The sequence below is a fragment of the Chlorocebus sabaeus genome, chromosome 28 (genome assembly GCF_047675955.1).
Source record: "Chlorocebus sabaeus isolate Y175 chromosome 28, mChlSab1.0.hap1, whole genome shotgun sequence".
Classification (NCBI taxonomy): domain Eukaryota; kingdom Metazoa; phylum Chordata; class Mammalia; order Primates; family Cercopithecidae; genus Chlorocebus; species Chlorocebus sabaeus.
This window is the reverse complement of record NC_132931.1, coordinates 12097033-12120140: the sequence shown is the minus strand read 5'-3', so window position 1 is coordinate 12120140 and position 23108 is coordinate 12097033. Positions and strand designations below refer to the sequence as shown.

General features: G+C 53.3%; 1 protein-coding gene across 1 annotated transcript; it reads right to left on the bottom strand.

The window, feature by feature from the left end:
* Positions 1-304: 304 nt before the first annotated feature.
* TFR2 (transferrin receptor 2) lies at positions 305-22883 on the bottom strand. The gene is given in 20 exon segments (XM_008018525.3): positions 305-1054; positions 6101-6202; positions 6204-6242; positions 6596-6823; positions 6909-6993; positions 7076-7152; positions 7239-7306; positions 7405-7468; positions 7556-7638; positions 8622-8741; positions 10276-10439; positions 11212-11351; positions 11488-11604; positions 12417-12539; positions 12645-12756; positions 12830-12970; positions 20776-20962; positions 21066-21309; positions 21586-21875; positions 22804-22883. Coding segments are annotated over 19 exon segments (2397 nt in total). The 5' UTR covers positions 21619-21875; positions 22804-22883; the 3' UTR covers positions 305-784.
* Between the last annotated feature and the right edge of the window lie 225 nt (positions 22884-23108).

The window sequence follows — 23108 nt, the reverse complement described above, 5'->3', positions numbered from 1 at the left end:
CGGATGTTGCAGTGGGCCGAGATTGTGCCACTGCACTCCAGCTCGGGTTACAGAGTGAGACTGTGTCTCAAAAACAAAAAACGATACTGAAGGCCCCTTCTCCAAAGACCACCATAAAGCAGGTGGTCTGCTTTATGGTGGTCTTTGGAGAAAGGGCCTTCAATATTTCCTTAGGCAGTTTCCTTAAGTGATAGAAACAGCTCAGTTTTCCCCATGGAGACAGCATTCCTGTGTGCACCCTCTCTGGTCCCTTCTGCCTAATCCTTTCCTAGGTCTCCAGGAAGGGATGATGGGATGGGATGGGCATGAGGGTGAGGAAGAAACATGAAGGCACTTATCAATAACAGATGTCACCAGATGGTTTATTGACATCAGGTGGTTTATTGACATTGAAACTCCATGCCCCTTTCACCACAGACCACCTGTTGGCCATAAGGCTATGGTGCCAGCGATCTCTCCCACTAAGACAGCTGGCCAGGTCCCAAGGCCTAGTCTCTAGGTATGGAGGACCCCAGAAAGGGGAAGGGGTTGTGATTGAAGGGATACTGCTCTCTGATTAACCGACAGTATGACCATCACATTAGAGTCAGCTACACTGCAGGGCTGGGGTGTGTGGATATCTGTGCTGCAGTCTGGGCTCCGTGGAGAGACGTGTAGGGGTAATGAGAAATCGATCAGCAATGAGAGGTGGACTCTGAGCCACCTCCCTGACCCTGAATCATTGAAGCGAGGAGCAGAGGAGCTCTCGACAAGGGGACAGGGGGATCTGAGGATCCCCAGGGTCTCAGAAGTTGTTATCAATGTTCCAGACGTCCCCGCTAAGCGCATTGGCTGCCCCTTGCAGCGTCCAGGTGAGCAGGGCTAGCTGACGCCGGAAGCGACTCTCCTGGAAGACGGCGGAGGAGGTGGCCCCGGGGGTCCCGGAGCTGTTGGAGCGCAGCAGCCGCAGGTGGTCCAGCAGGGCGCCCAGCGTGTGGTCTCCGCGGCCCATGAAGATGTGGCGGAACGGGGAGTCGGCCGGCGACACGTACTGGGAAAGGAAGTAGAACTCCACCTGCGCAGAGTGGGGGATCAGGTCAGGGTGGGAGGCTCAGGCTCGGGAGCAAAGGCCCGAATCACCCTTCCCGCCAGCCAGCCTTTTTGGTTTTTTCTGTTTTCTTTTTTTTTTTTTTTTTTTTGAGACCGAGTCTCGCTCTGTCGCCCAGGCTGGAGTGCAGTGGCGCGATCTCAGCTCACTGCAACCTTCGGGGTTCAAGTGATTTTCCTGCCTCAGCCTCCAGAGTAGTTGGGATTAAAGGCGCCCGCCACCACGCCCGGCTAATTTTTGTGTTTTGAGTAGAGACGGGGTTTCGTCATGTTGGCCAGGCTGGTCTCGAACTCCTAACCTGAAGTGACCCGCCCGCCTCGGCCTCCCAAAATGCGGGGATTACAGGCGATTTTCTAATCCAGCCTGGGACTTACTACCTGCTGAATAAATACGAGTTGAAGGCTTCCTTAAGTCCCACCTCCCTTTGGCTGCCCAATCAGGAATAGCCATCCTGCGACGTCACCAGTGGCTAGGTAGGATATGTTCACCAGCTGGGCTTCTCTTTTTTCTTTTTCTTTTTGCTTTATTTGCATAATTACTATACCTGTAACAAAACTGCACCAGCTGTGCTTTTTCTTTTACTTGTTTTTTCTTTTCTTGTTTTTTTTTTTTGAGAGGGAGACTCGCTGTGTCGCCCAGGATGGAGTGCAGTAGCGCGATCTTGGCTTGCTGCAATCTCCACCTCCCGGGTTCAAGCGATCGTCACCACGCCCAGCTAATTTTTATGTTTTTAGTAGAGACGGGGGTTTCACCATGTTGGCCAGGTTGGTCTCGAACTCCCGACCTCACGTGATCCACCTGCCTCGGCCTCCCAAAGTGCTGGGATTACAGGCGTGAGCCGCCGAGCCAGGCCTCCCCTTCTTTCTATCTCTAGAACCCCTAAGCCTACATGTAGTTCTCCTTCGTCTTCCTTCCTCACCCAGTCGCTTGAATCCAAAAGGCGGAGCTTGCAGTGAGCCGAGATCGTGCCACTGCACTCCAGCCTGGGCAACAGAGCGAGACTCCGTCTCAAAAAAAAAAAAAAAAAGAAAAGAAAAACAGAAAAACAAAAACTCCCAGCCGGGCGCAGTAGCTCATGCCTGTAATCCCAGCACTTTGGGAGGCTGAGGTGAACAGATCACTTGAGGTCAGGAGTTTGAGACCAGCCTGGCCAACATGATGAAACCCCTTCTCTACCAAAAACAAAAAACAAAAAACAAAAAACAGCCAGGCATGGTTGTGCGTGCCTATAGTCCCAATTACTCAGGAGGCTGAAGTGGGAGAATTGCTTGAACCTAACAGGCAGAGATTGCAGCGAGCCGGAATCGCACCACTGCACTCCAGTCTGGACAGCAGTAAGACACTGTCTCCAAAAAACAAATAAAGGAAAATAAATAAAAATAAAAACTCCCCTTTGCTCACATCACCTCTCTGCTCAAAAACCTCCCTAATTTCCTTGATGTTAACACCCTTAACATCCAAACTTCTAATCCTGGTGTTCGAGGCTCCCCAGGGTTGATTGATAACCCCATTTGGTGCTCCCCTCCCCTCTGCCTCTCCATGGGGCCCCTGTTCTGGCTCTGCTGGTCCACACCCTGCTACCAAGTAAAACCAGACTGATTTCACCGTCACACCCAAATTCTGGGTCTCTCCACCCTGAAATGTCCTCTTTACTTTGCATCAACCCACGTCCTGCCTGTTCTTCAAGATCCAAGTCACAAGGCTGGGCGCGGTGGCTCAAGCCTGTAATCCCAGCACTTTGGGAGGCCGAGATGGGTGGATCACAAGGTCAGGAGATCGAGACCATCCTGGCTAACATGGTGAAACCCCGTCCCTACTAAAAAAATACAAAAAACTAGCCGGGCCCGTGGCGGGAGCCTGTAGTCCCAGCTACTCGGGAGGCTGAGGCAGGAGAATGGCGTGAACCCGGGAGGCGGAGCTTGCAGTGAGCTGAGATCCGGCCACAGCACTCCAACCTGGGCGACAGAGCGAGACTCCGTCTCAAAAAAAAAAAAAAAAAAAAAGATCCAAGTCACAGTCTAAAGCCGAGGTCAGCAAACTTTTTCTGCGAAATGCCAGATAGTAAATATTTTAGGCTTTGCTGGCCTAAATATGCTGCTTTTATTACAGCTACTTAACGTTGCTGCTATTACACAGAAGTAGCCATAGAGAGCATGAAAACCAATGAGTATGGCCATGTTTCAATAAAACTTTATAAAAACAGGCAGCAGAGGTTCACGCCTGTAATCCCAGCACTTTGGGAAGCTGAGGTGGGAGAGTGGCTTGAGCCCAGGATTTCGAGACCAGCCTGGACAATATCGTGAGATCCCATCTCTACAAAAAATTTAAAAATTAGCGGACTGTGGTGGTGTGTCCTCGCAGTCCCAGCTACTCAGGAGGCTGAGGTGAGGTGGGAGGATTGCTTGAGCCCGGGAGGCGGAGGTTGCAGTGAGCCCAGATCATGCTACTGTACTCCAGCCTGGGCAACAGAGTGAGACCTTGTCTCAGAAAAAGCAAAAAACAAAAAACAAAAAACAAGCAGCAGTTTTAATTTGGCCAATGGCAGTAGTTCACCACTCCCTGGTCTAGAGCCACAAAATTTACTGGGTCTGACCCAACCCTATTGCAGGCTCTGAAGTCCTGAGTCCTTTCCTCTCCATCCCTGAGCCTGGCCTGAGTAATGCATTTTTTTTTCTTTTTTTTTTTTTTTGAGACGGAGTCTCGCTGTGTCGCCCAGGCTGGGGTGCAGTGGCCGGATCTCAGCTCACTGCAAGCTCCACCTCCCGGGTTTACACCATTCTCCTGCCTCAGCCTCCCGAGTAGCTGGGACTACAGGCGCCCGCCGCCTCGCCCGGCTAGTTTTTTTTTTTTTTTTTTTGTATTTTTTAATAGAAACGGGGTTTCATTGTGTTAGCCAGGATGGTCTCGATCTCCTGACCTTGTGATCCACCTGTCTCGGCCTCCCAAAGTGCTGGGATTATAGGCTTGAGCCACCGCACCCGGCCTTTTTTTTTTTTTTTTTTGAGACGGAGTTTCGCTCTTGTTGCCCAGGCTGGAGTGCAATGGTGCGATCTCGGCTCACTGCAACCTATGTCTCCCGGGCTGAAGCGATTCTCCTGCCTCAGCCTCCTGAGTAGCTGGGATTACAGGCATGCACCACCAGGCCTGGCTAATTTTGTATTTTTAGTAGAGACAGGGTTTCTCCATGTTAGTCAGGCTGTTCTCGAACTCCTGACCTCAGATGATCCACCCACCTTGGCCTCCCAAAGTGCTGGGATTACAGACATAAGCCACTGTGCCTGGCCTAAGTCATGCGTCTAACACACAGGTCCTTTTTATCCCTGGTGGGGACAGGGGTATGGCAACTTTGAAAAGAGGGTGTCTTTTTGTCTGCTGGATGCTGACACAGCTGAGGTTAAACCAAGATCTGTGAATGAGAATGAACCATATCCAATCTATTGCCTCACCCCAGGGTCACCCGTGTCACAGTAGAGGAGACAAAGAGAAAAGAAGAGTGAATGGAGAGAGAGATATAAGAAGGAGAGGAGAAGGCCAGATGCAGTGGCTCACCGCCTGTAACCCCAGCAATTTGGGAGGCCAAGGTGGGAGGATCACTTGAGGCCAGGAGTTTGAGACCAGCCTGGGCAATACGGTAAAACCCTGTCTCTACAAAAAATACAAAAATTAGCCAGCCATCGTGGCATGTGCCTGTACTCCCAGCTACTAGGGAGGTTGAGGTGGGAGGATCGCTTGAGCCCAGGAGGTGGAGGTTGCAGTGAGCAGAGATGGTGCCACTGCACTCTAGTCTGGGCAAGGGAGACTAAGCAAGAGCAATAGGTTTGTAAACGGCCAAGGGGGACAGGCAGAGGGCACAAGCAGCAAAATGCAAGGAGGAGAGAGAACATGAGCCTCCAAGGGGTAGCCATGCTCACTCTGAAAACCGTGAGTGCATGTGCACACGTGACTCTGTGTACACTGCAGTTCCCAGCTCATCCCACACTCACTGAAGACTATCCTGTTTACTATTTTGCCCTGCAGACCTTTCCCCATGGCCACAGTCCCTACTCACCCATTTCTTTCTTTCTTTTTTTTTTTTTTTGAGACGGAGTCTCGCTCTGTCACCCAGGCTGGAGTCTGGAGTGCAGTGACCGGATCTCGGCTCACTGCAAGCCCCGCCTCCCGGGTTCACGCCATTCTCCTGCCTCAGCCTCCCGAGGAGCTGGGACTACAGGCGCCCGCCACCTCGCCCGGCTAGTTTTTTTGCACTTTTTAGTAGAGACGGAGTTTCACCGTGTTCGCCAGGATGGTCTCGATCTCCTGACCTCGTGATCTGCCCGTCTCGGCCTCCCAAAGTGCTGGGATTACAGGCTTGAGCCACCGCGCCCGGCCACTCACCCATTTCTTGAGATCAAAGGGTTGAGGGGTTGAGTTCTTGGAGTGAGGAAATGCAAGGAAGAGGAGGAGTTGGAACTGGAGGTGGGGTGCGGGCTGCAAAGGATTCAAAGCTAAGCAGAAGGGATTGGTGAAGGAATAAGCTCTTAACTTTCACCTGACACCTCCTCCAGGCAGCCTTTCTGGATTTCACCCATTTCATTGCCAGAAGGAAAACAACTCTCTATACTCTGAATATCTTTAGCGTTTTGCACTTCCCAGTCTGTAACCTTGTACTGTGGACAAGTGTGGACATGCTTTTTCTTTCCAGAAGGGTCGAGGAGGCAGTGGGAGCTATAGGAGGGGAGTCAGCGAGGAGAGGTGAGGGAGGGTAAGTTGTCCCAATTCTGCCAGGCGTAAACCAGGCTACTGTGCCTAAAGCGCTGGCCTTCCCTATCCATTTCATCACTTTGATCGCTCGGGTCCTCCAGCCTGACCGATCTATGAGCACTGCGCTTCCAGGACTGGGAAGAGAGCACCCAGAGGACCCGGACTGTGTAGGCGGGAAGAGAGAGGAGCGCGCAGTTCGGGCCAGGTCCGGGAGGCGGAGCCCCAGGGGAGGGGCAGGACACTGGGGGCGGGGCGAGAGGGGCGGGGCCTCACCCGCATTATGCGCACGTTGTACATGCGTGTCAGTCGCTCGTCTCTCTCCTCCGAGCTGTAGATCTCCTGCCGCAGCTTCTCCGCCGCCCGGATGTAGTCCCCCCCGCGCGGAGTACACCCACTGCAGAGTCAGCCCTCGGGCCTGGGGGCGGAGGCGCGGGCTGGGGCTGGCGGCAGGGGCCAGAACCCGCGCCTAGCGTGGTGACAAGGGCCCCCGCCTAGCATGGGGGAGGGGGCTAGACCTGGCAGGAGGGAGGAGGTAGACGAGGACAGAGTGCTGGGGGTGGGATGAAGGGAGTGGGGAGAAGATCCTGCACCTGCCAGGTTGGGAGATGGCACGTGCTGGGGGCTGGAAGACTGGAGGCAGGGGGTTAAAGGGCTGGATTGCCAGAGAGGACCTAGACCCCAGGGATTGCAGAGAGAAGGGGCCGGATCCCCTGGCCTGGGCAGTGCCTCCCACTCCCAGAGGCCAAGAGCAGGGTGGGCCTCTTGAACCTTGAGGTCCCCAGAGAACTCGTTGAGGTTCCCGATGTGCCTAAGGACGACGTCCCCGTAGCGGCCGAAGTCGAGGGGCAGCAGGCGATCGTGGCTGAGCCGGATGAGGAGCTGCCCTGCGAGCTGGGCCACGGCCTGGGCCACAGCGGGCAGGCGGCCTTGCAACACCTTATGCAGATTCTCATAAGTGTCCTCCTTTGTGTGCAGGAACGGGTAGGCCTGGTCGTCCTGCCAGGACAGGGTGGACACTGGGGCAGAGGCAGACAGGCTGAGAGACTAGCGCTGTGTCTGGGGCAGGGGGAGGACGTCTCACCTCCACGAAAGAGAACTCAATGGCAGGGACTCCCACAAAGGCCGTGAAGGAATAAGCACTGCTGTCCATGGGTAGCGGCCGAATCCTGGGGGCAGGCAGGTTGGAGGGATCTGTGGGTTCAGGCTCCCCCACATCTCTCCCCAGCTCTCCCTACCCCCACAACTTACACCTCAGCATCCCAGCTGGGATTGGTGAACACCACCTGTTCATAGAGAGTCTGCCCGCTGTGGTTGGGAGAATCCACCTGGGGTTGGGGGGAGGACACTGATCACGCTCTGCTCCTCCCCCCAACCTACTTCCCTTCACCCTCTATTCCTGGGGTGCTCTTGCCTGCTTCAGGACACTCTCAATGAGACTTGTCAGAAGGGGGCTGGTCTTGGCATGAAACTTGTCATTCCCTGGAAAAAGGGGAGGGGAGGGATGCCAGGCTCAGGGCTTAGCCCCAAAGGCAAGGGTGGACCCCAGGGGGCCAGGTGGTGGCACTGCCCCGGCTCACCCAGCACTGCGTTGTCCAGGCTCACGTACACTACGGCTTTGAGGTGCAGCACGCTGAGGTAGCCCTGTGGGTGGGTGACCAGTGTGGAGTGGGAATCCCCCGCCCCCACCTCTCCCCACTGCCTAACGACCTGCCCAGGACCCCACATCACCTCTAGCCACTCTGTGGAGCCCACGCTCCCAAAGTCACCGCCATCCCAGCTGATGAAGAGGAGACTTCTGCGGGGCCGGAAGCCTGGGGGCAAAGGGGAAGGAGGACAGGCTTAGCACAGGCCAAGCAAAGGCCCTCTCTTTGTCTTCTTCTGCCTTGATCTCCCAGGGTCTCTGCTTCTCTGTCTCTCTCTCTGAGATAAGGTCTTACTCTCTCGCTCAGGCTGGAGTGCAGTGGTGCGATCATGGCTCAATGAAGCCTTGACCTCTCAGGTTCAAGTGATCCTCTCGCCTCAGCCTCCTAAGTAGCTGGGATTACAGGCATGCACCACTAAGTCCAGCCAATTTTTAAAATTTTTTTTTGTAGAGATGCAGTCCCCCTATGTGGCCCAGGCTGGTTTTGAACTCCTGGCCTCCAGTGATTCTCCTGCGTTGACCTCCCAAAGTGCTGGGATTACAGGCATGAGCCATCATGTCCAGCCCAACATGCTTAATCTTGACACAGACCCATGGACTATGATTATCATTCGTATCACTTTTTTCTTTTCTTTGTTTTCTCTTTCTTTTCTCTCTCTCTCTCTTTCTCTCTCTCTCTCTCTTTCTTTCGGAGGCTCATTCGGTTGCCCAGGCTGGAGTGCAGTGGTGCGATCTTGGCTTACTGCAAACTCCACCTCCCAGGTTCAAGCGATTCTCCTGCCTCAGCCTCCCTGGTAGCTGGGATTACAGGCGCCCTCCACCACACCTGCCTAATTTTTGTATTTTTAGTAGAGGGCTTCACCATGTTGGCCAGGCTGGTCTCGAACTCCTGACCTCAGGTGATCCGTCTGCCTCGGCCTCCCAAAGTGCTGGGACTACAGACGTGAGCCACCATACCCAGCCTCACTTTCATTTTAGGTGAGGAAATATAGGTGAAGTGACTGGCCCAGGGCCACTCAGGTACAATGTGGATGCTGAGGTCCAACTGACCACTGGCCAGTCTGTGTCCCTCACTGCCTCTCTGTTCTATCCTCCTCGGGTCACAAGTCCACCGCTGCCTAGCCCAGGCCCAGGCCCTGACCCTGACCTTACCATTGCTCACCATGGAGGAAAAGGTCCGCACCAGCTCCAGGAGTATAGCTGTCCCCACAGCAGATTTAGCTGCTCCTGGGCCCCACGCATCCCTCTGGGCTCCGATGACAACATAGTGATCTGGGGAGGGGATGTTTGGGACACACTTCTGACACTGGCAGTACCCAAAGTCTACCCCCTGCACCCTGGGGGCATCCTCCATCAGCCTGTATCTCTCAGCCCATCACATTTGGGCAACCCCAGCCTTGTAGTCCCTCCAGTCCCTAAAGAGGACACCCCTCCCCTCTTGGCCCTCCCTGGATGGCGCACTCCTTCACCTGGGTGCCTGCAGTCATTCTGGACTTAGAGGGTTTCTGTCACCCAGGCTGGAGTGTGCAGTGATGCGATCATAGCTCACTGCAGCTTCAAACTCCCTGGTTCAAGCCATCCTCCTGCCTGAGCTTTCCAAGTAGCTGGGACCACAGATGTGTGCCACCATGCTCGGCTAAGTTCTTTTGTTTGTTTGTTTATTTTGAGACGGAGTCTCACTCTGTTTCCCAGGCTGGAGTGCAGTGGCGCGATCTTGGCTCATGGTAAGCTCCGCCTCCCGGGTTCACACCGTTCTCCTGCCTCAGCCTCCTGAGTAGCTGGGACTACAGGTGCCCACCACCACGCCCAGCTAATTTTTTTGTATTTTTAGTAGAGATGGGGTTTCACTGTGTTAGCCAGGATGGTCTCGATCTCCTGACCTCATGATCCACCTGCCTCAGCCTCTCAAAGTGCTGGATTACAGGCTCGAGCCACTGCACCCTGCCAATTTCTTTTATTTTTAAATATTTTGTGAAGACAGAGTCTTGGCTTTGTTGCCCCATCTTCAATTACCTACTTTGATTCTCCACTGCCATCCACGCCCAGCTACGCTTGAAAGGGCCATCTGTCCTATCTAAACTGATCTGATCTCTCTTTCATGCTTGAGTCCCTTCCTTCCTTCCTTCCTTCCTTCCTTCCTTCCTTCCTTCCTTCCTTCCTTCCTTCCTCTCTCTCTTTTTGTCTTTCTTTCTTTTTCTCTCTTTCTTCTTTCTTTTCTTTTTTTGAGACAAAGTCTTGCTCTGTTGCCCAGGTTGGAGTGCAATGGCACAATCTCGGCTCACTGCAACCTCTACCTCCAGGGTTCAAGCGATTGTCTTATCCAAGCCTCTGGAGTAGCTGAGATTACAGACACGTGCCACCACGCCCAGCTAATGTTTGTATTTTTAGTAGAGACGGGGTTTCACCATGTTGGCCAAACTGGTCTCGAACTCCTGACCTTAAGTGATCCACCCGCCTCAGCCTCCCAAAGTGCTGGGATTAAAGGCGTGAGCTACCACACCCGGCCTTTGCTTGAGTTTCTATTACAACATCATCCAACTTAGGCTTGCTCACTTCCAGTGCTGGGGAGCTCACTACTGGGCAACAACCCCCATTCCATCACTAGACAGGCTGGAAGGTGAGGTCTCTTCACTGCTGCCACCATCAGACCCAGTTCAGCCTCAACTTGCCAGCTTCCCTCCTCTGGGCATCACTCCTGTCCCTGCTTGGGGCCTCCTGCACCAGCCCCCTATCTTGCCAGGATGTATGGGCAGAAATTCCCCCCAGCCCACCACAAGCTGTGAGTGATACTGGATACACAGCATACCTGGCTCTGAGCGGCCTTCGATGCAGCCAAAGATGTTGTTGATGGGGGTGGAGGTCCTGTGGTTGTTAACCGCTAGCCGCAGTCCTGGCCCGGGGCCCAGGTGATAAGTGGAGCCTAGGAGGCTCCCCTGCCATTCCTGGGGGGCCACAGGGCCTTTGAGCTTCCTGGAGAGGAGGAAGGCAGAAAGGGTTGGAAGTTGTAGAGAGACCCAGAAGAGTTCAAATCACTCTCTTCCTTCTTTCTTTCCTTCCCACCCTTTCTGGCTCCAGATTGCTGCCTCTGGACCCTGCCTAGGCAGGGTGCAGTCAGGGCTGCCTTGGACGGTTCTCAGCTGAGGTAGGTGTGCAATCCAGTGGGAACTTCAGTTGCCAGACAGTGAACCCTGGAGAAAGGCCGTGTCTGTCCAGAAGAGTCACTTTTTTTTTTTCTTAAGAGTCAGGGTCTCGGCCAGGCGTGGTGGCTCACACCTGTAATCCCAGCATTTTGGGAGGCCGAAGTGAGCGGATCACTAGGTCAGGAGTTTGAGACCAGTCTGGCCAGCATGGTGAAATTCTCTACTAAAAGTACAAAAATTAGCCGGGTGTGGTGGTGCACGCCTGTAATCCCAGCTACTCGGGAGGCTGACGCAGGAGAATCAGTTGAACCCGGGAAGTGGAGGTTGCAGTGAGCCAAGATTGCACCACTATACTCCAGCCTGGATGACAGAGCAAGACTCCACCTCAAAAAAAAAAAAAAAAGAAGAAGAAGGAGAAGAAGAAGAAGAAGAAGGTCAGGGTCTCTCTGTCTCCCAGGCTGGAGTGCAGTGGTGTAATAATGGTTCACTGCAGCCTTAAACAAGAGTCACCTTTTTCTGGTTCACCCACAGTCACCCTGTGGCCTCGCTGCAGCCTCCCTCTCTCTGCCTCCTCCTCTCCTGGTCCCCAATACTCCCCTCACCTCAGCAGGCGGGAGGCAATGTCTGCACTGATGGGCTGGGCTGGGATGCTGGGAAGGCCCGATGATGCAACTGGAGGGAACTGAGTTTGATTGAAGGAAGGGAAGCCAGGCGTGTAGGGGTCTCCAGTTCCCAGGTGCACCTGCGGGGAAAGGGGTGCCCACGCAAAGCTGTGAGTTGGGCTTTCAGGAAAAATGAAAAACATGCCAGCCCCATTCTGAGCAAGAAGGTGTGGCCTCGGGACCCAGGAACGGCAGGGCCAGCCTCCGCAGACTCACATGTCCATACACAGCCTGCTGGCTGGACAGGCTTGGCTTGTGTGGGTCCTGGGAGAAGTCCGCTGGCTCTGGGTATATGAGCACTCCTTGAGCCCCAAAGTCCTGAGCATTGGTCACCTGGGGAGGAAGGTGACTAGAGGACTCCTTCTCCCAGAAAAAAACCCGATTCATAAGGGCAGGAGAAACCAGCAAATGGCAAGGCTTTTGCTTGCAACTGTCCATCCCACGGAGAGGGTGTGGGGCCACCACCTGGCCTGTGTTTTCCCAACCTCAGCAGCTCCTGGGCAGCCCTCCAACCCCACCGGGCCCCATGGACCCCATATTCCTGTTCCCTTCCCCATCTGATTTCCCCCAACCCCCAATTTGTTCCCAGTCAACATTTTCTTGTTTCCTTCTGATTCAGTTCCCAGACCAGCCAACATTTTCCTTCTTTCCTTCCTCCGTCCCTCCCTCCCTCCCTTCTCTGTTTCCCTTTCTTTTTTTTTTTCTTTTTGAGACAGAATCCTTTCTGTTGCCCAGACTGGAGTGCAGTGGTGCGATCATAGCTCACTGCAGCCTGGAACTCCTGGGCTCAAGCGATCCTCCCACCCGAGCCTCCAGAGTAGCTGGGACCACAGGCACATGCCACCAGCCCAGCTACATAAAATAAAATAAAATAAAATAAAGATTTTTTTTTTTTTTTTTTTTTTTAAGTAGAGCGGGGGATCTCACTGTGTTGCCCTTGAACTCCTGGCCTCAAGCGATCCTCCTGTCTTGGCCTCCTAAAGTGCTGGGATTGCAGGTGAGAACCATTGTGCCCAGCTTATATTTTCTTACCATCCACATGTTTCTTTCCTGTTTCCCTCTCACAGCACCCTGAACCATTCTCACTGGCAGTCCGACCCTCCGGTTCCCAAGCCCACGCCCTCCCTCTGTCCAGGGGCACTTACCTTCTGGGCGAAGCTGATCACCCCCACGCGCACTAGCAGCAGGCGGCCCGCTGGGTCCACGCCCCTGGTCCGCAGGTCCTGCAGGTCTTCGGGCCGCCCGTAGTGGGCGTACACCAGCTCTCCCTGGGGACAAGAGGACGGTGAGGCACGCTCTCCGCGTCCCAACTCCGAGACCCAGGAAAGGGCTCGTGCCGCGCCCCATCCTAGGAGCGGGCAAGAGGGGCTCACCGTGACGTTGCCGATGGCGCTGTAAGGGCAGTAGACGTCAGGGTCCTCCATCGGCAGCTGCTCTCCGACCTTCCCGGCCTCATCGACCCAGTGCAGGGTGTTGGGGTGAGCCCTGGGGAGCGGGGCTGGTGAGCGCCCCAAGCCGCGTCTCCCTCCCCGCGCGGCCCCTGCCCGCGCCCACTCACGGGTCCGGGAATTGCAGCCCCACGTAGTGCGTGTCGGTCCACACGTGGTCCAGCTTCTGGCGGGAGAGCGCCGCGCGGATATCCTGAGTCAGAGCAGCCATCCCGGCCGAGCCTGCCACCCGTTCCCGAAGGCTGGTTTGCCTAAGCGGGGAGAGGTGGGGACTTTTCTGAGTGCCCGGAGGAGAGGGAGGGAAGAGGGAAGGATGCCAGAGACGTGGGGTCTCCAGGATCAGGGGCAGCGAGGGGTTCCTGAGTTTAGGAAAAGAGCGCTCCCTGTGGACGCTATTTTTTTTTTTTTTTTTTTTGAGTCTAAGTCTCCCTCTGTGGCCCAGGCTGGAATGCAGTGGTCCACTCTTGCTCTCTGCAACCTCTGCCTTCTTGGCTCAAGCCATTTTCCTGCCTCGGCCTCCCTCCTATCTGGGATTACAGGCAGGTGCCATCACGCCCGGCTAATTTTTATATTTTTAGTACAGACGGGTTTCACCATGTTGACCAGGCTGGTCTCGAACTCCTGACCTCAGGTGATCTGCCCGGCTCGGCCTCCCAAAGTGCTGGCATTACAGGCGTGAGCCACCATGCAGGGCCCTCTGCCGACCCATTTTCTCCCATCACCACCAGGGCGGCCCCCGAGAATCTCAGGACCTCCCTCTGCTTAAAACCTGGAGGGGGGAGGGATTGCATTGGGAGTTATACCTGATGTAAATGACGAGTTGATGGGTGCAGCACACCAACATGGCACAAGTATACATATGTAGCAAACCTGCACGTTGTGCACATGTACCCTACAACTTGAAGTTTAATAATAATAAATAAATTAAAAAAAAAAAAAAAAAAAAAAAAACCTGACTTCCCATAGCTAGGAGTCCTGCCCGTCATCCTGTAGGTTCTTCCCGGCTCAAGCCAAACTCTCTCCCCCTAACCCCGTTCCCTCTCACGTCAACACACACACACACACACACACACACACACACACCAGGCACCCAAACACTTTTCTTCAAAAAAGCTAACTGGGCAGGCAGAGACCCTCCTCATCTCCCCCGCCCTCCAAGTGGGCCTCATGGAGACACTTTACACCAAGGTACCCAGGGGAATCACCGGTTCCTGGGCTCAAGCCATCCTCCTGCCTCAGCCTCCTTGAGCAGCTGGGACTACAGGTGTACGCCACCAACCACTGATTTTTAAAAATTTTTTTGTAGATAGGAAGTCTCGCTATGTTTCCCAAGCTGGTCTTGAACTCCTGGCCTCAAATGATCCTCCCAAAGTGTTGGGACTACAGGCATGAACCACGGCGACCCGCCTCATATGTATATTTAAAGGCACACATCAAAAGCATGAGATGAGGTGCTTATGGGGAGGGGAGTGGGGAGGATCACTCAGAGATGAGGCAGGAAAATTAATGGGAAAGGAAGGTCCTTTCACCGACCAATGAGTACACTGTATTATGGTCTCATGAGTACAATCAACTCCATTCTTTACACCCAACCTTAAAAAAAATCCCCCCAATCTAATCATGATACTATATTGTTCAAAACACTCCAGTTCTCTCTCTTTCCTCTTAGAATGAAATTCAAAACAGTTAAAGTAGCCAGTAAGGCCCTTTAGGGCCTGAGCTACATCCACCTCACCGGCCACGTGGACTGTCTTTCCCTTCCTCCAAGAGGCCACCATCTTCCATTTCAGACCCTTTGCAAGTGGTAACTCTTGACCTTAATGTTTTCTCCGCAGTCTCTTTGCCTGGCAAATTACTCATCCTGTCAGTTTGGACTCGTCAGTTCCTCAAGGAAGCCTTCCCTGAACTGCAGTCTAAATCAGGACCCTGGTTATAGTCTTTCCTTACACCCTTTTCTCTCTTTCTCTCTTTCTTTCTTTCTCTCTTTCTTTCTTTCTTTCCTTTCTCTCTCTCTCTCCCTCCCTCCTTCCTTCCTTCCTTCCTTCCTTCCTTCCTTCCTTCCTTCCTTCCCTCCTTCCCTCCCTCTCTCTCTCTTTCTTTCTTTTTCTTTTTTTTTTTTTGAGGCAGAGTCTCGCTCTGTCGCCCAGGCTGGAGTGTAATGGTGCAATCTCGGCTCACTGCAACCTCTGTCTCCTGGGTTCAAGTGATTCTCCTGCCTCAGCCTCCTGAGTAGCTAGGACCACAGGCACCACTACCACACTCAGCTAGTTTTGTATTTTTTTAGTAGAGGCAGGATTTTGGCATGTTGGCCAGGCTGGTCTTGAACTCCTGGCCTCAGGCGATCAGCCCACCTTCACCTCCCAAAATGCTGGGATTACAGGTGTGAGCTACAGCGCCCGGCCCCTTTTCTTTTCTTTTTTTGGAGATAGGGTCTTGCTCTGTCACCCAACCTGGAGTGCAGTGGCATGACCACAGCTCACTGCAACCTTGAACTCCCAAGCTCAAGTCATCCTCCTGCTTCAGCCTCCTGAATAGCCGGGACTCTAGGCATGCACCACCACACCGGGCTAATTTTTTATTTTTTAAAATCATTATTATTATTATTATTGACATGGAGTTTCACTCTTGTTGCCCAAGCTAGAGTGCAATGGCACAATCTCAGCTCACTGCAACCTCCACCTCCCAGGTTCAAGCGATTCTCCTGCCTTAGCTTCCCAAGTACCTGAGATTATAGGTGCCCGCCAACATGCCCAGCTAATTTTTTTTGTAGTTTTAGTAGAGACTAGAAAGGGTGAAACAGGGTTTCACCATGTTGGCCAGGTTGGTCTCAAACTCCTGTCCTCAGGAGATCCACCTGCCTTGGCCTCCCAAAGTGCTGGGATTACCGTGCCCGGCCAAATTATTATTATTTTTTTAAGAGACAGGATGTCTCTATGTTGCTCAGGCTGGTCTCAAACTGGGCTCAGGCGATCTTCCCACCTCAGCCTCCAAAAGTGCTAGGCTTACAGATGTGAGCCACCACACTGAGCCTCACATCCTTTGCTTTTCTTTCAAAGCAATGATTTCAGTCGTAATTATGTAGTCGTGAATGATTGTTAGTTTAGTATTGGTTTTCTTCAGTGGATTGTAAGCACCATGAGAACAAAGTTAAACTGTTTTAGTCTCTGTTATCTTACCACCACCTGCTTAGCTTAGCACCTGCCACATAGTAGATCCCCCAAAATATTTGTTGGATAAATGAATTAATTATCTCATCATTGTCACCTCCAGTCCAGGCACTCCACTTCCCTGGTCACACCCTGCATCTTTTCTTTTTTTTTCAGATGGAGTCTCGCTCTGTCGCACCAGCTGGAGTGCACTGGTGCGATCTCAGCTCACTGCAACCTCCGCCTCCCAGGTTCAAGCGATTCTCCTGCCTCAGGCTCCCAAGTAGCTGGGATTACAGGCATGCACCACCACGCCCAGTTAATTTTTGTATTTTTAGTAGAGACAAGATTTCACTATGTTGGCCAGGCTGGTCTCGAACTCCTGACCGCAGATGATCCACCTGCTTTGGCCTCCCAAAGTGCTGGGATTACAGGTGTGAGCCACTGCGCCTGGACTGCATCCTGCATCTTGTCATTACCCACACTCCATCTCTGGAATACTTATCCATTGAGGATCTAATGCACATCTAGTAAGTGCCAGGCACTGTGGTAGGTGCTGGAGACTCTGAGATACATAGGACATATTGTATCAGGAAGTTTTCAAGGTTCCAGAATCCTACTCTCTGAGTAGACTTTGTCAGGTTCCAACTCCCCCAGTTACCCTCGCTGTACCTGCTCTTCAACCCCATTGAACATGACAAACGTCCTGTAACTCCACGCCTATCATCTCGCCCCGCTGTCTCTTCCCTCTCCATCCCACCCACAGCCATGTTTCACTCTTGTTGCCCAGGCTGGAGTGCAATGGCGCGATCTCGGCTCACCACAACATCCTTGCTCTCTCCCCAAAACTGCTACCCGTCTTTTACCTCAGTGCCGCACCCCGCTTCTAGACCTGTCAAACTATCTACCTGCTCAGCCTGTACCCAGACAACCAAACACTGCTCAAAAAAAAAAAAAAAAAAAAAAAAAAGCCCTGAACAGGCTGGGCACCATGGCTCATGCCTGTAATCCAAGAAATTTGGAGGCCAAGGTAGGAGGATTGCTTGAGTCCAGGAGTTTGAGACCGGCCTGGCCAACATGGTGAAACCCTGTCTCTAAGAAAAATACATAAATTGCCGGGCACAGTGGCTCACACCTGTAATCCCAGCATTTTGGGAGGCCGAGGCAGGCGGATCACCTGAGGTCAGGAGTTTGAGACCAGCCTGACCAACATGGAGAAACCCCATCTCCACAAAAAATACAAAATTAGCTGGGTGTGATGGCGCATGACTGTAGTCCCAGCTACTCGGGAGGCTGAGCCAGAAGAATCGCTTGAACCCAGGAGGTGGAGGTTGCAGTGAGCCGAGAACGCACCATTGCACTCCAGCCTTGGCAGCAAGAGTGAAACTCTGTCTCAAAACAAACAAACAAACAAACCAACCATAAATTAGCTGGGCGTGGTGTCTCACGCCTGTAGTCCCAGCTACTTGGGAAGCTGAGGCACAAAACTCACTTGAAACCGGGAGGCAGAGGTTGCAGTGAGCTAAGATCATGCCACTGTATTCCAGCTTGGGCAAAAGAGTGAGAATCCATTGCAAAAAAAAAAAGATAAAAATAAATAAATCCTGTCTCTAAAAAACATAATAATTTTGAAAAAATAAAAATGAAAAATTAAATGGGCGTTGTGGCCCCCCCATAGTCCCAGCTACTCAGGAGGCTGAGATGGGACAGTCACCTGAGCTTGGGAAATCGAGGCTGCAGTGAGCCCAGATTGCACTCAAAAAAAAAATTAATATAATTTAATTTAATTTTTTTTTTTTTTTTTTTTTGAGACAGAGTTTCACTCTTGTTGCCCAGGCTGGAGTGCAATGGCACGATCTTGGCTCAACGCAACCTCTGCCTCCTGGGTTTAAGCGATTCTCCTGCCTCAGCCTCCCAAGTAGCTGGGATAACAGGCATGCGCCACTACACCCGGCTAATTTTGTATTTGTTTTGTTTAGCTTTTTTGAGACAGAGTCTTGCTCTGTCGCCCAGGCTGGAGTGCAGTAGCGCGATCTCAGCTCACTGCAAACTCCACCTCCTGGGTTCATGCCATTCTCCTTCCTCGGCCTCCTGAGTAGCTGGGACTACAGGTGCCTGCCACCACGCCCAGCTAATTTTTTGTATTTTTAGTAGAGATGGGGTTTCACTGTGTTAGCTAGGATGGTCTCGATCTCCTGACCTTGTGATCCGCCCACTTCGGCCTCCCAAAGTGCTGGGATTACAGGCCTAAGCCACCGCACCCAGCCTGTAATTTAATTTTAAAGCTCTGAGCAGGCTGGGTGCAGTGCCTCATGCCTATAATCCCAGCATTTTGGGAGACTGAGGTGGGAGGATTGTTTGAGGCCAGGAGTTTGAGACCATCCTGGGCAACATAGGGAGACCTCATTTCTACTAAAAAAATTAAAAATTAGGCTGGGCTCAGTGGCTCACACCTGTAATCCCTGCACTTTGGGAGGCCGGGATGGGTAGATCACCTGAGGTCAAGAGTTTGAGACCAGTCTGGCCAGCATGGTGAAATCCTCTACTAAAAATACAAAAATCAGCCGGGTGTGGTGGCAGGTGCCTGTAACCCAGCTACTCGGGAGGCTAAGGCAGGATAATTGCTTGAACCCGGGAGGTAGAGGTTGCTGTGAGCCGAGATCACACCACTGCACTCCAGCCTGGGCAACAGCGAAACTCTGTCTCAAAAAAAGAAAAAATAAATTAGCTGGGCATAGTGGCACACATCTGAAAAAATAAAGCCCTGAACATTGTTGATTCCACAGACTTAAGGTCTTTCAGCAGGTGAAGCCAGCAACATATCAAAAGAGTAATCATACACCTTGATCAAGGTTAGCATTGAGCTCATGAAGATAAGGAAATCTATTAACACAAATTACTATATAAACATTAAAAAAGAGGCTGGCGCGGTGGCTCACGCCTGTAATCGCAGCACTTTGGGAAGCCGAAGTGCTCTGGCAGATCGCTTGAGCTTACGAGTTGAAGACCAGCCTGGGCAACATGGCAAAACCCTGTCTCTACTAAAAATACAAAAGTTAGCCAAGCGTGATGGCACGCACCTGTAATCCCAGCTACTCAGGAGGCTGAGGCATGAGAATCGCGTGAACCTGGGAGGCAGAGGCTGTAGTGAGCCAAGACTGCACCACTGCACTCCAGCCTGGGTGACAAGAGCGAGACTCTGTCTCAAAAAATAAATAAATTAAATAAATAAATAAATAAATAAATAAATAAATAAATAAATGTCTCAGTGAGCTAGGAGTAAAAGGAAACTTCCTTAATTTATTTTCAAAAGCTGTCTGGAGCACAGCAAAGTTCATTCTTAATGGCAAAATATTATAAAAGCATTGCTATTAAAGTCAGGAAATAGGAAAAGATACCTTTAACTGCCACTGTTACCTTAAATTAATGTCCTCTCCAATGCAATGAGAAATGAAAAAAAAAAAAAACACCTTAGAAGGTATAAGCATTGGAAAACAGAACCTCCATCTTCTACTATTTGTAGCTCAGCTGATCACCTACTTAGAAAATTCAGGCGAGGCCGGGCGCGGTGGCTCAAACCTGTAATCCCAGCACTTTGGGAGGCCGAGACGGGCGGATCACGAGGTCAGGAGATCGAGACCATCCTGGCTAACACGGTGAAACCCCGTCTCTACTAAAAAAAAAAAACAAAAAACAGCCGGGCGAGGTGGCCGGCGCCTGTAGTCCCAGCTACTCGGGAGGCTGAGGCAGGAGAATGGCGGGAACCCGGGAGGCGGAGCTTGCAGTGAGCCGAGATTGCGCCACTGCACTCCAGCCTGGGCGACAGAGCCAGACTCCGTCTCAAAAAAAAAAAAAAAAGAAAATTCAGGCGAATCCGCTGAAAAATTTCTCCCCTCCCAAAAGAGGACTATGGGTAGACCTAGCTTCTGAATCTGCACCCACACATGCATTTGCTTGCTTGTTTTTTTCTTTTGTTTTTTTTTTGTTGTTGTTATTGTTGCTTGTTTGTTTTTGTTTTGTTTGTTTTGAGACGGAAGTCTCGCTCTGTTGCCCAGGTTGGAGTGCGGTGGCGCGATCTCAAGCTCTGCCTCCTGGGTTCACGCCATTCTCCTGCCTCAGCCTCCCCAAGTAGCTGGGACTATAGGCGCCTGCCACTATGCCCGGCTAATATGTTGTATTTTTAGTAGAATCGGGGTTTCACCGCGTTAGCCAAGGTGGTGTCGATATCCTGACCTAGTGATCCACCTGCCTCAGCCTCCCTAAGTGCTGGGATTACAGGCGTGAGCCACTGTGCCGCGCCGTTATTTTGTTTTTGAAACAGAGTCTCGCTCTGTCTCCCAGGCTGGAGTGCAGTGGTGCAATCTCGGCTCACTGCAACCTCTGCCTCCCCAGCTCAGGCGATCCTCCACCTCCAAGCTCCCAAGTAACTGGGACTACAGTCACTCGCCATCATCCCCAGCTAATTTTTGTATTTTCTTTAGTAGAGACGGGGTTTCGCCATATTGTCCAGGCTTGCTTGCTTGTTTTTCTGATTCCCTAGAATGCGCCTTCTCAGAACCCCTCAGCGCTCCCTGCTGCTGCCCCAGGTCCAAATCTAGGTGCCTGTGTTAGGCTTTCAAGGCTTTTCTAGGTCTGTCAGGTCTGATATTGGATGCTGGACCCCTCTGATCTCAGTCAGCTCCCTCACCTCCCAAATATGCCACCCTCAGAGCCTCAGTCCCCTGGAACCTCAGCTCCGAATGCCTGCCATCCTTCCCAGGACCGCTGAACAGGGGGACCAGGAAGGCAGATGGGAGGACTCAGGAGGGGGACCCAGACACCAGAGGCCTGGGCGAGGACGCAGGGAGGCCCAGTCTGAGCAGATGAGGGGAGGGACACTCTAGAACAGGATGGGGCAGGGTCATCCCTACCTGATGGTGTCCTCCAGGCGCCCCTCCCCCAGGAACTGCAGGAACATGGCCTGGAGGTCGCTCCAGTACAGTGTGCCCCGGTGGAAATCCAGGTCAGGCTCATAGTTGACATCTTCACTGACCACCAACACGGAGTCTCCGCATGTCTGGCAGGACCCTCGGAAGGCGACGTAGCCCAGAAGGAAGGCTGGTGGGTGGCAAGATGGGGATTCTCTTTGTGCCCACCTCTGGACCCCAGAAATCTCCCCCAGCCCAGGCCCTTGACTTCAGGGGAGGGGGACGACTCTCACCCCCAGTGAAGATCAATAGAGCCGTCAGGACCAGGTAGGGGGCAGCCCTCCGTCCCGCTGCTGCCCAGGGAATGCGGTTTGGCTGCCTGGGTCTAGAGCCCAGGGGCTCAGGGCCCTTCAACTCCATGGGGCAGAAGTGGGCCAGTGTCTCCTCCCCGTCTTCCTCTTCCTCCTCCAGGTGCCCTTTCTGGGGGCCTTCCACACGCTGGTAGACGGTCTGAGAGGATCTTGGGGACAGTTGTTGCTGTGCAGGCGAGGTGGGCATAAGATTGGGGCAGGAGGCCGGGGGGGTGGGGAGGCATCTGGCAATAATGAGGTCAGTGACTTAAGGGTGTCAAATGAGCATGGTGGTGGGGGCGTGGGGGAGGGACTGAGGGGAGTAGGCTAGAAAGGAGGGGCAGGGGTGGGAAGAAGCGAGGTCAGGACACAGGCCAGGAGGGGCCAGCGTCAGGGCCTTGAGAGGGGGCCGAGGGATGTAGAGAGAAGGCCTAAGGGGTCTTCCCAATCCCACTGGTCTTACCGCTCTCTGGAGTAGACCCCAAAGCCGCTCCATGCTTGTGCCCCCTCCTGAAGCCTGCAGGCTGTCCCCCAGCGATAAACCGATAAACCGTTTGTGGGAGCCCCAGGAGGGCCCCTTATCAGCCCTGGCAGAAAGCCTGAGCCAAGGCTGCTCCTTACCACCCCCAAGGGTGGGGGCACAGTCCTGGCCTCAGTCCAACCTTCCAGACGTGGCCCCTCCGTCCAGGCCAGAGCACAAGCGGCTGTGTTCTCCCCTGCCAATCTCTCTGCAGCCCCACACCTGCCTGCTCCCTGCAAAACAATCAATTGTTTGACCTTGGGGCGGACTTTGGCCTCCTAGTTCCCATCAGGGGTGGGGGAAGGGGGCCGATAGTGGGGGAGGGGAGAGACATGGCTGCCCCTCCCCTCTCCTGCTTTTACCCCTCCCTGGATCCTGGGGACCCCTTCCTAAGCCCCGCCATGCCCAGGTGGAAGATTCACCCCTAAGACATCTGCCCCTTCCTTATCTGGCTTTCAGGGTCCCCCAGTGCCCAGGTTCTATGACATATCAGCTGTCCTCCCTGCCCTGACACTTGCCCCGGTGGCATTCTAAGCTGGAGTCACCACGGTGGTGTGACTTGGGGGTTTAGTCTGGTGGTGTGCGTGTGTGTCTCTTTTGAAAGGTGGTTCTCAGACTCCCTCTGGCTGCTGGAAAAGGAGGGGCACAGGTGGGAGCACATGGTCAGATAAGACCAGCGAGAGCTCCCAGATGGGGATCCTGGGGTCATGGATCTGTGGGTCAGTGGGGAGGAGTGATCAGAGTCTCTGTCAAGGTGTGGGCAGAGCTGAGTGACCCTGGACCAGTCATGGCCCTCCCTGGGCACCAGCCCTTGTTTGGTCACCAAAGGACTTGGATCACGTGGGTTTCTACCTCTCTGGGTTCTGAGGCTGATGAAAGGCCAGTTAGCCTCACTCCAGAAACACATCACAGGCAGGCACAAACTGCTAAACAGGCAGGGGCGCAGGTCCCCAAGCCCTTCCGAGGGCCCCAGGACAAGTAGCTCTCAAGAGGAAGGCTCAGGGTCCCACCAAGTTTCCCTTTGGGGTCTCCTCTGGGAAACATCAACTCCTACTCAGGTCCAGAGAAGTTCCGAGCTGCTGGGATGCACCAGCGCCCTAGGCCCCGCCCCATGTCTGTCACCACCAAGAGCCCCAGGAAGGAAGGCATAGCGCAGCTCACCTGAGCGCAGGTCCTGGGGTGCTCAGGCGCGCTGCTCCCCTGAGACCTGAGGCCTACGCTGAGGCCCCGCCCACCAGGCCCCACCTCCTGCTCCGCTCCCCCAGGCTTCACCTCCTGCTCCACCCGCCTCTTGCCACACTCACTCCAGGCCCCGCCCCTCCGCTGCAGCCTGCAGCCCCTCCCACCTCCCACCACAACTGTTACCCCCCAGCAACACCCCCGACCCTCAGTCTTCGTCGCGTGGCCTCCCCTCGGAAACCTGAGGAATCCATGGCCCCTGGGGCTGTGTCCCAGCGCCCATTGTG